The following is a 13,860-nucleotide window of genomic DNA, read 5'->3' on the forward strand; positions in this document are numbered from 1 at the left end:
GTCTCACGTATCTATAATTATAACTATAGGCACTTTCTTGGTCACCCACTTTGAAACAACCTGAGATAGTAGGGCTAATTAGTTAAGTACAAGTCATGACGCGAATTGAAAGGGTCTGGCTACGCGAGACTAGGAAAAAGGGTGGTGCAAAGTATTAAAAATTATGTCTACTAGCACGTTGTAACAACATAGTAGTGTGGTATACCTAACAAATGTGTGTATGTCTAGCCACGAGGAACAGGTAACGTAGCTAATTAGACTTTTTCGAATGCAGACTGCTCGCGAAAATGTTACAGTCTCAAAACTCATCCACTAGAGACTATCTAGACAATGGGACAAGAATGACTCAATATCTAGAGAACTGGCGTTGATTTATAATGCAACTTTGGATTTGTTTGCTAGAGAACAACGTCGCAGAATGTCTTTCTTCAACATACTGGAATGGAATTAATTAATAAATTTCATTCCAAAAGTGGAATGTAAAATTCTAGGCCACTGAGACTGCCCAAACTGGAACAATTGGTTTAGCATTAACAATGTTAGACAAAGAGTCGTGACACATTGTTTGATAGGTTTAAATCAAGGAATGACGGTTATCCCAGTTTGCTTTCCAAAACAACAGTTCTTTATAATTATCTATGTTGTTTGTATGGTAATTAAAAAGGTCATCATTCATGTCGATAAATTTGGTCCTTACTCGCGGCCTGAATAAAGGTGTTAGGTATACCCCAGGCGCATTCCTGGATCCGCTTCTGTTCCTTGTTGTAGCTAGTTAACTTAAATAAACAACTTGAATTGGCAAGTTTACCTCTCTGTGAACCACAGTCTGAAGGACGTTTATTATTCACTAAATGCATTACTATTTTCCATCTTTAGCCTAGCAGCCACCTAAATTCAGATCACAGGTCCCTTTAATCTACATTTCAATTAGACGCCACGCCATTGTTTACATAAACCGGAAGACGGAAAAGGTGTGACTGTAGGGAATGGATATAATACCATTGCCCGGTTACTGCAGTCAGTAGTCCACTGATCCCTATCAAGATGCAGGCTGTTGTAGTCGTGCTGCTGGGTTTCTTTGCAGTTTTCTCACATGCAGCTCAGACGAAAGACGCTCCTAACGTTCTGGTAAGTAGACCTTCTCACTATCCGTTGCCGTACATACAGAGGAGTGATGTCTGTCTGGTCTTTACTTGTAGGACTTTGCCTCGGCGATAACCGGCGCCACCATTGGTAAGACAAGCGTATACCGATGGCAACCTTCGAGCAGGAAATAATTATCTAAAGAGCAACAGTTTGGCCGTGGCACGTACTGCAAGGAGTCGGTCGGTTGAACTAGGAATTCACTTGCTCCGCTAGTCCTGACCGACTTGGCCGTGGTAGAGGGCTTTTTCCTAGTATAGGTCATAGGATGTGGTAACTTTGTTTTTCACCATCAGCGTAATTTTCCCGGACTGCAAGACTTCAGCACTGCGTAAAGGGAACGTTGTCATATGTAGCAGAGCTTGCAGTGTACAAGTACTGTACTCATTTGGTGACCGACCAGGACGAAGAGCTTTGCTTAGTCAAGTGCAGAGGCATAATCAAGTGCAGAAGCCCTAGGGGCGTTTAGTAATTAGATTTCATTGTACATGTTAGTGCTTCAGGAGCAGACTTGAGGTTCAATTCTCTTGATCATTTTACCTTAGTGTGAAGACGATCGACGGTTCCTAACAAATTGATCTTGTCACAGTTACTGTGCATTTGGAGATTCGTCGCCATTTTAATGAAATGCAAAATGTCAGGGTGTGATTCCCTAGTATGCAGTCGGTGTCGGCGTGTACATCTGTTGTAAATATTGCCGAGCGTCTATTTGTCCTCTCTCTAGCTCGTACGGAAATGGTATCAGTGATGGTACGTGATTGTATTCCTATAACTTGAACACTGATCGCCTTTAATTGGCATCTTGCAGAAGCGAACGTGCCAACGGGTGGTCATTGGATATTAATTAAGTATTTGTATGGCTTACCTTCTCTCTGACCCCTGAACTGGGTGTATCATAATTGAATAAAATGATAATATCTAATGCCTGTGTCATTGACTTACACAACAACCAAGAACTGTTTCATTGACTTCTATGTTGGGCCTGCATGGGTAGAGATTTAGTGGACAACCAATTAAATCTGGACATTTTGAAACCACGTGATATTTTCGTGTGTAGAATATGGTAGTCATTTTATACTATAGTGCATTTTGTTCTCAAAAGCAAACATTGCCTTTCTCAATCTAGTAATCAAATCTAAAAGTTAACTATTTGCTTTTCTTTTGTAGGTGGTTATGCTAATGGCATTGTAAGTACATCATTTTCAAAGGTTTTTGAGATTTGATCTATAGCAAACCGTTTTGCAGGCTTTGCTTGGAACAGAAAAGCTACCTGCTCACTCTTGTCGACAAATAGCTGAGCTTCGTCGTGATGTGGACAATGGTGTTTATCATATCAAAAGTGTTGGTAATGAGTAGACTACATATGCTAGGTAAGTTGATGTGACTGACGATTAACCCAAGTTTGTTTTAGTTACTGGTGATTCCTTTCCTGTTTTCTGTGATATGGCAAATGGAGGTGAGCATTTTTGTTTGCACAGACAGCAGCGAGCATCTCTGTAACTCTGGCAATTCTGACTGCATGAATTAATGTCTACATTAATTCCAATATTGTCTGGGAGCTTTTCACAATATAATTATATAATTTCTCTCGCACCCAAATAGAGTACTGTACGATATGTACACAGTCAATTAAACATGCATGTTATGTGTTTATGATTCCTTTTATAGTACAGTATTTGTGTGACAAATTTTTTCAGTACACGTGTACCTGTTGGGTGTTTTCAGGCTACACAATGGTCTACAAAGCGGTTAGTGGAGTATCAGGAAATGTTGCAGATGTGTGGACTAAAACAGGAGTCTCCAATGAGGAACAAGTGAATGCACTCAACACAAATAACTTCTTCAAGGGTCACTACAAAAACAGAATTGTTGACGAATGGAGATCATATAGACCCAAAGAGGTGAAATCAGTATTTATTATACTATTACCCTATTTTGATACTAGTGTCTCTAGCTCATCTCTGATTGCACAGGTTGTTGTTGTATTGTACAAAGGAGGAGCTGAGGTGGTTAGGATGGTTTTCGATGGTCATCTGTCCAGAAAAAATTCTTGGTTTACCAAACAACGTCTTGCCTTCTCTCCGTACACTGATCTGAAAACAAGTTCCACTAACTATTTTGGAATCCAAGGACACAAAACTCGTGAATGGTTTATTAACAAAAACTATGGTGGTTGTGGAAAAGATGCAGGATGGCTTGTCTTTTACTCTCCTGGTCTTGGTTGCTCTTGGGAACCAAAGACCAAAATTCAAATCAAATACAGTCGTACCAATAAAGCTCAGAACTGGTCAAATGGTATGGATGCTTCACAACATTGCATATGTACGTTTTATGCTATGTGTCATTCTTCTTTTACAGGTAATGTGGGAGAAGCAGATGCCATGGCTGTCTTTGTTGACTGATTAAGTGCTAGCTCTGGGCATGCATGCTGGTTGGATTTTGTGTTTGTCTTGACTGTTGTTGTTGTGTCTGTAGTTAGACTTTACAGAAGCTCAGCTGCTTATCATGGATATCTAATAGACAGTAGACCTATTGATTTTACGGTTATTGCTGGAAGCTGCCCCATGCAGTACGGCTGGCTTGTCTGATTGTGCAATAATTGTCATTGCAAACGTCATTGTTCACAATTGTGTGTGTATTTCTTTTCTTTGTAGACCAGGTTTACCTTTTTAACTTAACTAGAGTCCTCTCAGTGCATGTAGCATTATATATCTATGAACGGTACCACATTAGGAAGCATGGAGTCGATTGAGGCGTAGGCAGTGACATGGTGTTTTAGCACAATTTATTGCTATTTAATGAAATATATATGTAGGTGAAATTGTTGCTGCCATTTGACAAAGGCATATCTTGGGTATATATAAGAAAACAGTACCATCAAATCAATGCTATCCCTTCTATGGATTGCCTCAGTAGTAGCTGTGTGACAACCACTGGAACCAAACTCAGGCTTATGATGTTTTTTCTAGCAATTTACATGACTGACTGTAGGGCATGTGCTTCTTTTTTCTGGTAATTGCTGCAAAACAGGAATCTTTCTGGTAACAAGGAATACTTGCTAATCCGGTCAGTCTGTGTTAAAAGCAGCTCTATTCTACCTATAAATGAACACGAAGTTGCTTCCACGAGTCCAACAATCGAGCTTGTGGACAACACAGTTAGTGCACGTGACCACGTGACACTAGCTTCCTGCTTAGATATTGCTAACTTTTCTTCCACCTGACTAATACAGACCGTTCCCATTCGTTGCTTTGCACTTTTCCACAGTAATTTAAACGTTTCTAAACTTGTTCAATGTTTGTCCCGGCTCCCGTTGACAGGAATCAACAACGTAAAGTACACGTGGTCAAGCAAGACAGACGCCATTTTCTGCATACTAGTAATGTCTCCCCGCTATAATTCAATTTGACAAATCAAAATGTACATTGATTGCTTTTTACAATGCATAGAATCATATCACAACGATTATGATTATTTTGACGTCATCTCAGGTTTAGAGAGAGAAAAAATTTGACCAAAAACGATTGGTTTCTGACGTTTCGATTATATGCAGTCACTTCTGCTGGTAGAGTTTATATATAACGTTTAGACATTACCTTCTCGTGCAAAGTTCCTATTTCTCATATTTGCGAACGACTGTCATCTTGCCCAAGCCGCGCAAAACTGTTGGTGCGTGTGACCACGTGACACTAGCTTGTACACCGCTGTGCAAAAGTTTGGGGCACCCCCTAAAATTTGGCAGTATAGCACTCTACAGAACACTCCAGTACACGAAACCATATTTGAGAGATAGATAGATACTCAAAATTTAATCTGTCTAGCTGACTTCCGAATTGGTAGCTTCTGAAAGACCAGAGAGAAAAGAAAGTCACATTGTAGTATCTGGAGGTAAGCGAGATGCCAAATTACCGTCACAACAAACCTTATTCTATGTGTTGACCAAGGGTGAGGTACGTACCATAGCGTTTCTTGACGAAAACTAAGCGCAAACAGAACATTTCGGTAACTTCCGCGACTTTCATTTTTTATCCGGGATCTGAAAATTGTTAGGGGATTTCCCCATTTAGCGCACGTTAGCAAAATATACGGAAACTGTTTGAAAGCGCCTCATTCGAATTTCAAACTCTTTCACAGATGGCACGAACGCGAGAAATATCAAAGAAGACCGAATAGGGATTGTTGCGTTGCACGAAGTTGGTTTTTCGCAAGCCGAGATCGCTTGCAGACTGAAATCTCACGGGATATCACGTCATGGAGTGCAAACGACGCGCCAACGCTTTGCTGCTACGTCTTCTTATGATGATAGACAACGACAGGGAAGACCTAGAAAAACATCCAAATGTGATGACAGAGAAATAGTGCGAATGTCGCAGCGAAATAGACGAGCCAACTCAACGCAACGTAATTACACAGAGTGGAATAGCGTTCGTGGCACCAACCGTAACCCTTCTACAATTCGGCGAAGGCTACTGGAAGTCGGTTTGTGTCGCTGTGTGGCCAAGAAGAAGCCTCTTATTAGCAAATTAACCCTTCATTTACCTTAGGATTTTTTCTATCACGTGTCACTACTATATTACTATCACATATCACCAAGAATGTTAATTTAACGTAGCGCGCGCACGTAATCTACATTCCAGTTGCCAATTATTAGAACTGTCGCCACAATATAGAAGCAAAAATTACAAAACACACACCGTTGAAAAGCCTGTTAATTGCGCTTTCGAATGATACAATTCTCATAGCTATTGATGATTGTTTCGATGCGTTCATGTCAAGTTCCTGTTTACGCTACACTAATTGAGTCGCCGCTGTCTTCACAATAGAAAAGATCTGCTTTCTTGTGCGTTGCAATGCCTTCTGGAGAGCTAATAAACATATAGAATATTAGAAAACGGTTGGAACGATTGTTCTAGACATCATTTTCTAACCAAAACATACGGGTAAATAGCCATAGCAACAGAGAACAAGCGGTTACTATGGGCATAACTCAAATAATCCCCAACGGCAAGCGGCCAAACTTGCAACACAGCTACAAAAACCGCTTACTGAAAAGATGTTGCAAAAGAACGAAACGTTTAGACATGACAATGATGTACTTACAGCGCGGGCGTGTCGTCGCTGTCTTTACAAACTGAAATCTCACTCGTTCTCCATTGTATCGGCCTCAAATGATGCTTTCGACACGAAACACACGTAAGAAACGTTTGAATATGTTGTTTCTGCCTCCAAAGTATTGGCGAAATGCTTTCGAAGAACAATGGACGACCAGACCACCATGCATCGTCTCGGCAAAAATTGTGACGAAGCCGCATGCGCCGTTAAAATTTTTCCCGTATGCATAGACACGCCCAAAGGGTGTGTCTAACGGCTAAAAATATTTTGATTGGCTAACAAAGCCCAGAAGGACGGATATTCAAAGGCAAAGTCACGTGGGCGGAAATGACCCATGGGTGTGACGTCAACATAACTTGCGATATCTGGCGATTGATAGAACGTAGACGGTTGAAAGTAAGCTCATTCGAAAGAGAATTTATTAGCGATTTGTTTAAGCTATAATTTGAGAATAGAAAGTAAGGATTCCTTTCGGGAAAACGGTCGGATGTAAGCCGGGTACTAACCGGAGGCGGAGATATGGGTGAGCACGTGATTTCGCGCCCCCAAAACGTACGCGCACGTAATAATTAAATAAGAAGAAGCGCCTTAGGTTTGGTAGAGAGCATGTTCACTGGGGTGAGGAGGAACTAGCCAAAGTACTATAGAGTGATAAGTCTACTTTCGAGCTATTTCCAGCTAAAGGGCGAGTGTGGGTTAGACGGCGACCTAATGAGAGGTTTAGGGAGGAGTGCCTAGTGCCTACAGTTAAACATGGTGGAGGTAGTATAATGATTTGGGGCTGCTTTTCTCTATCAGGGGTCGGTCACATATATAGAGTTGAAGGCAGTATCAACTCCTCAAGATATCAAAACATATTAAAAACATATATGTTGCCATCCTCTACAAAAGATGTCATTTTCCAGCAAGACAATGCCCCTCTACACACTTCCAGAAGCACTAAAACATGGTTTCAAAAAAGAAAAATAAAGTTAATGGATTGGCCACCACAATCACCTGACCTAAATCCTATTGAGACTCTTTGGAAGAAAACGGAGGATGAAATGACTGGGCACAAAACCACGCAGTAAGGAAGAGTTGTGGGAAACCATTTGTACAGTTTGGAATGGCTTTACAGCAGATAAACTTAAATCATTAGTTATGTCTGTACCACTGCGATGTAAGGAAGTTAGAAAACAAAAAGTTGCTTCTACAAAATATTGACTCTGTTATTGTCTAGACTTTTCTAGCTTTAGTAAAACAGTAAAACCTAAGTTTTCATAACGTTTGCTGAGGTAATTATTGTTGCTAATGGTTATAAAACAAGAAAACCTGGTATTTGGCAGGGTGCCCCAAACTTTTGCACAGCGGTGTACATTTATTGTAGGAATGGGCTATATTTGGGGCGGAGGTTTTAGAGCATGCGCAATCTCGAGGGTAACACGCGCCTTTCGCCGATCTCGCTGTACACAACTAGTACACAAAATCTACATTTCTGGGTCTGCTTCTGAACCGTAGATCATCTTGCCGTTGACTAGGCTTTGTAAGTAAGTTCACTACTTACCGTTTCGTGCACCTTGTGAGAGACTTTGCCTGCGTAGAGACGCGTAGGAAGCCATTTCCTGAGTAGTACGGCTTCTCGAGGGTAAGAGACTGCCGTTCAAGCTGAAGACGCCTGATTCACACTCTGAACTAGACTAGCTAGACATGTCTTGATCAACTGCACCTGCGAATGAAGTAGAACAGCCTCCGCTTCCTGATTTAGTCATTACAGCTAGGGAATAATGCGTGTGTGTTGTGTTACTCTAGACATAACTGTTGCTGGGACTGGCAGCTAGTGCTAATAAACAGACTGTAGTGTACGTGCACTGTACTCTGATCCGCGTTAGTACCTATCGAGTGCAAGTTATCATAGTTACATCTTCGACTTGGCCAATTTCATATGCAGAAGCAAGTTAGACTGCCCAGAAACAACACGGAACGTCCTACATGTCTACATGTCTACCCCAAATGGGTTCCTAGGTGGCATGATTTTACTCGCTAAAACTAATCCATCACTAGACAATGAGTATAGTGCGTGCTTCCACTTCACGTGTATCTGTCCTAAATAAAATGCCGTGTGTGCTTTCAATACGGTATCCAAGGCTGCAAATATTAGTAACTGTGATCATGAAGGTTGCCCCTAATTAAATTGTAGGGGTTGTTGCTCTATACTACTAGCTGTGGTTTTTAGATTACTAGATACATGACCCGTCCTTCGTCCCGGCAGAGTACTGTAGTCTTAGGACGGAAGACCTAGTTTGAGCGTATGTAGACACGTCACGTGCAAATTTTTTAGTAGAAATCGATACACTCTCTGTGTGGATTCAGTTTAAATGACTGGTGTGGGCGTCTGTTCGAATAAACTGGAATGTGTTGATTAGTTAATATCCTGTTGAAGACAAATAAAAACTTAACCGATTGTCCCATTCCGAGAACTTTGCAGCGACGTTCTCGTTCATAGATATATATCTGGGCAACAAAAATTTGAAAATTATGTGCAGTTTCTTACTCACCCATAGGATACCATAATTAATGCAAAATTTTAACCACTGAGACTGCCTAAACTGGAGCAACTGGTTTAGGAATAAGAATGTTAGGAAATAGAGTTTTGACACATTGTTTGATAGGTATGGTGGAAAAGGTCATCATTCCTGTCGTTAAATTTGGTCCTTACTCGCGACCTGAATAGAGATAGTAGGTGTACCCCAGGCACATTCCTGGACCCGCCTCTGCTCCTTGTTGTAGCTAGACTACTTGAATTTTGCAAGTATACCTCTTTGTGAACCACAGTCTAAAGGACTTTCATTATTCAATTAAATGCATCACTAATTTAGTAACCTCGAAAGAATCCACCTATAGCCTAGCAGCCACCTAAATTCAGGTCACAGGTCCCTTTAATCTACAATTCAATTAGACGCCACACCTTACGTAAACCGGAAGACGGAAAGGTGTGACTGTAGCGGACTGGATATAATGCTATTGCCCCGGTTACTGCAGTCAGTCCACTGATCCGTATCAAGCCTAGGATGCAGGCTGTTGTAGTCGTGCTGCTATGTTTCTTTGCAATTTTCTCGCATGCATCTCTCTTACATGTAGCTCAGACGAAAGACGCTCCTAACGTTCTGGTAAGTAGACCTTCTCACTATCCGTTGCCGTACATACAGAGAAGTGATGTCTGTCTGGTCTTTTCTTGTAGAACTTTGCCTCGGCGGTAACCAGCGCCACCATTGGTAAGACAAGCGTCTAGACAAATGGCAACCTTGGAGCAGGAACTAATTATCTAGACAACAACAGTTTGGCCTTGGCGCGTACTGCAAGAAGTCTGTCGGTTGAACTAGGAATTCACTTGCTCCGCTAGTCCTAACCGTCTTGGCCGTGGTAGAGGGCTTTTTCCTAAAAATTTTTAGTAGCTAGGTAATAGGATGTGGTAGGGTAAAGTCGCCTAGACGTGGACACCGCCTAAAGGTGGACAGTTGAAGTTTTCCTTCCTACCACGGAACGAATTGGTCATCAACCGCGACGCGGTTTGTTGTAGTAGCAAGCACTGGGTCGTATCTTCCCTGGACAGGACGCTCTTCCAGTTGACGCCACGTTTTCTCACCTTTTCTCGTACTTTTAGACAGTAGCCTCGATTATCCTGCCAACGCAAAATTCTAACAATCGTGCAGCGTTACATATTCAACGCAAGCAATCACCGTTGTACGTTGGTTGCACAGCCTATGCTTTACTCTACTGTACCATGCAGGTTTCCTTACTCACCTCTATGAGCAAAGGCTAGAATCAAGCAACTTGTAATCAAAAGTGGGCGGGGCTGAAAAGTTGCACTCTCACCTCGACATACATCCATGCAGAAAAAGATACGCCACTTTTTACACATCTCTTTGCAGCACAGGACTCAGATCTAACACAAGGACAGAACACAAGAGACGGACGACTGCTGCCATCTCATGTAGGTAAAATTCTCACTGCAGATTGATTTATAGAAAAACTGAAGGTTAAAAACGTACAGAAAATGGCAAGAAAGGAAAGCTACAACGTCAAGAAACTCGCCTCCTATCAGGGAAGTCCCAAGACAACGTTTGCAATGGGAGTGGCTTGTTCAAGCGTCACAGCAGCGACGAGAATGACTCCTTTTGTAGCAGTTACGGTCAATCGTACTACCAAGACTCAAAGACAGATAAAGAAGGATGGATAGGCAGCGACAATCCCGGCTGTAGCCATTGCTCCGGCTTCGGGTGCGCCATGCTCGATGAGATGCCAGAACCTAGCAAATTCTGGTGCTGTCCAGACTGCACAGACGTCTACGAGACGCGAAAAGCTTGTCGCAAGCGTAGCTTCCAGTTCCGGTTCTGTTTACCGTAGTAGATCGTTGGTTTAGTGCGAATTTAAACGCCGCTATCCACCATTAGCGATAGTAGCTTTAATATCAACCTCTTTGGGACGTTTTAGTTGAATAATAATATCTCAACAAATAGCTAGAGACTGGAGAGTGAGCCTGCGTGATCACCAAGGGCCAAGGGTAAATTGCGTTTTAAAATGAGATTGTCGTAAGGCTTCTGATCGGAGCTATTCTAATTACTTTGAAGGGTGTCCGCGGTTTGGCGTCTTTACCCTAACTTTGTTGTTCACTATCAGCGTAATTTTCCCGGAAATGAAGGCTTCAGTACTGCATCTAGGGACGTTGTCATATGTAGCAGAGCTTGCAGTGTACAAGTACTGTACTTATCTGGTGACCGACCACGACGAAGAGCTTTGCATAATCAATTGCAGAGGCATAATCAAGTGCAGAGGCCCGGGGACGTTCAGTAATTAGATTTCATTGTACATATTATGCTTCAGGAGCAGACTTGAGGTTTCAATTCTCTTGATCATTTTACCTCAGTGTGAAGACGATCGACGGTCCCTAACAAATTGATCTTGTCATAGTTACTGTGCATTTGGAGATTCGTCGCCATTTTAACGAAATGCAAAATGTCAGGGTGGATTCTCTGGTACGCAGGCAGTGTAAGCGTGTACTTCCGTAGTAAATGTTGCCTAGCGCCTATTTTGCCTCTCTCTTTCTCTCTCTAGCTCATACAGAAATGGTATCAATGATGGTACGTGATTGTATTCCTATAACTTGAACACGGATTGCCTTTATTTGGCACCTTGCAGAAGCGTACATACCAGCGGGTGGTCATTGGATATTAATTAATTAAGTATTGGTACGGCTTACCTGCTCTCTGACCCCACCTGGGCGTATCATAATTGAATAAAATGATAATATCTAATGCCTGACTTACACAACAACCAAGAACTGTTTCATTGACTTCTATGTTTGGGCCTGCATGACGAGAGATTTAGTGGACAACCAATTAAATCTGAAACTACGTGATATTTTCGTGTGTAGAATATGGTAGTCATTTTATACTTTAGTGCATTTTGTTCTCCAAAAGGAAAAATTGCTTTTCTCAATCTAGTAATCAAATCTAAAAGTTAACTATTTGCTTTACTTTTGTAGGTGGTTATGCTAATGGCATTGTAAGTACATCATTTTCAAAGGTTTTTGATATTTGATCTATAGCAAACCGTTTTGCAGGCTTTGCTTGGAACAGAAAAGCTACCTGCTCACTCTTGTCGACAAATAGCTGAGCTTCGTCGTGATGTGGACAATGGTGTTTATCATATCAAAAGTGTTGGTAATGAGTAGACTACATATGCTAGGTAAGTTGATGTGACTGACGATTAACCCAAGTCTGTTTTAGTTACTGGTGATTCCTTTCCTGTTTTCTGTGATATGGCAAATGGAGGTGAGCATTTTTGTTTGCACAGACAGCAGCGAGCATCTCTGTAACTCTGGCAATTCTGACTGCATGAATTAATGTCTACATTAATTCCAATATTGTCTGGGAGCTTTTCACAATATAATTATATAATTTCTCTCGCACCCAAATAGAGTACTGTACGATATGTACACAGTCAATTAAACATGCATGTTATGTGTTTATGATTCCTTTTATAGTACAGTATTTGTGTGACAAATTTTTTCAGTACACGTGTACCTGTTGGGTGTTTTCAGGCTACACAATGGTCTACAAAGCGGTTAGTGGAGTATCAGGAAATGTTGCAAATGTGTGGACTAAAACAGGAGTCTCCAATGAGGAACAAGTGAATGCACTCAACACAAATAACTTCTTCAAGGGTCACTACAAAAACAGAATTGTTGACGAATGGAGATCATATAGACCCAAAGAGGTGAAATCAGTATTTATTATACTATTACCCTATTTTGATACTAGTGTCTCTAGCTCATCTCTGATTGCACAGGTTGTTGTTGTATTGTACAAAGGAGGAGCTGAGGTGGTTAGGATGGTTTTCGATGGTCATCTGTCCAGAAAAAATTCTTGGTTTACCAAACAACGTCTTGCCTTCTCTCCGTACACTGATCTGAAAACAAGTTCCACTAACTATTTTGGAATCCAAGGACACAAAACTCGTGAATGGTTTATTAACAAAAACTATGGTGGTTGTGGAAAAGATGCAGGATGGCTTGTCTTTTACTCTCCTGGTCTTGGTTGCTCTTGGGAACCAAAGACCAAAATTCAAATCAAATACAGTCGTACCAATAAAGCTCAGAACTGGTCAAATGGTATGGATGCTTCACAACATTGCATATGTACGTTTTATGCTATGTGTCATTCTTCTTTTACAGGTAATGTGGGAGAAGCAGATGCCATGGCTGTCTTTGTTGACTGATTAAGTGCTAGCTCTGGGCATGCATGCTGGTTGGGTTTTGTGTTTGTCTTGACTGTTATTGTTGTGTCTGTAGTTAGACTTTACAGAAGCTCAGCTGCTTATCATGGATATCTAGTAGACAGTAGACCTATTGATTGCACAGTTATTTTTGGATGCTGCCCCATGCATTATGGCTGGCTTGTCTTAATGTACAATAATTGTCATTGCAAACGTCATTGTTCACAATTATGTGTGTGCTTCTTCTTGTATACCAGGTGTACCTTTTAACTTAACTTGAGTCCTCTCAGTGTATGTAGCATTACATATCTATGAACAGTACCACATTAGGAAGCATGGAGTCGATTGAGGAGTAGGCAGCGACATGGTGTTTATGCATTAATTTATTGCCATTTAAATATATATGTAGGTGAAAATTTTGCTGCTGGTTGACAAAGGCATATCTTAGGTATATATATATATATATATATATATATATATATATATATATATATATATATATAAGAAAACAGTACCATCAAACCAATGCTATCCCTTCTATGGATTGCTTCAGTAGTAGCTGTGTGACAACCACTGGAACCAAACTCAGGCTCATGATGTTTTTTCTAGCAATTTACAAGACTGACTATAGGGCCTGTGCTTCTTTTTTCTGGTAATTGCTGCAAAACAGGAATCTTTCTGGTAACAAGGAATACTTGCTAAATCCGGTCAGTCTGTGTTAAAAGCAGCTCTATTTTACCTATAAATGAACACGAAGTTGCTTCCACGAGTCCAGCAATCAAGCTTGTAGACAACACAGTTAGTGCACGTGACCACGTGACACTAGCTTTCTGCCTAGATATTGCTACAACT

The 13,860-nt window shown here is 41.1% G+C and overlaps 2 protein-coding genes and 1 long non-coding RNA gene across 3 annotated transcripts; 2 read left to right on the forward strand and 1 right to left on the reverse strand.

Moving 5' to 3' along the window:
• The first annotated feature begins 1,028 nt into the window (after window positions 1-1,028).
• LOC134193008 (uncharacterized) lies at window positions 1,029-3,758 on the forward strand. The gene is made up of 8 exons (XM_062661786.1): window positions 1,029-1,128; window positions 1,200-1,233; window positions 2,311-2,330; window positions 2,389-2,488; window positions 2,555-2,599; window positions 2,869-3,044; window positions 3,117-3,438; window positions 3,502-3,758. Exons 1-8 carry the CDS (start codon window positions 1,045-1,047, stop codon window positions 3,543-3,545), a joined length of 825 nt encoding a protein of 274 aa, XP_062517770.1. The 5' UTR covers window positions 1,029-1,044; the 3' UTR covers window positions 3,546-3,758.
• A 1,970-nt stretch (window positions 3,759-5,728) lies between these two features.
• Window positions 5,729-6,423, reverse strand: LOC134193436 (uncharacterized). Its single transcript, XR_009972083.1, has 3 exons — window positions 6,244-6,423; window positions 6,072-6,172; window positions 5,729-6,008 (listed from the first exon to the last, which is right to left on the reverse strand). It is a non-coding gene; the product is annotated as an uncharacterized LOC134193436 (long non-coding RNA).
• A 2,861-nt stretch (window positions 6,424-9,284) lies between these two features.
• Window positions 9,285-13,224, forward strand: LOC134193173 (uncharacterized). Its single transcript, XM_062661977.1, has 8 exons — window positions 9,285-9,401; window positions 9,473-9,506; window positions 11,777-11,796; window positions 11,855-11,954; window positions 12,021-12,065; window positions 12,335-12,510; window positions 12,583-12,904; window positions 12,968-13,224. The coding sequence occupies exons 1-8, from the start codon at window positions 9,303-9,305 to the stop codon at window positions 13,009-13,011; spliced, it is 840 nt and encodes a 279-aa protein (XP_062517961.1). The 5' UTR covers window positions 9,285-9,302; the 3' UTR covers window positions 13,012-13,224.
• Window positions 13,225-13,860: the final 636 nt, after the last annotated feature.

This window comes from Corticium candelabrum, chromosome 17 (genome assembly GCF_963422355.1).
Source record: "Corticium candelabrum chromosome 17, ooCorCand1.1, whole genome shotgun sequence".
NCBI classification, from domain to species: Eukaryota; Metazoa; Porifera; class Homoscleromorpha; order Homosclerophorida; family Plakinidae; genus Corticium; species Corticium candelabrum.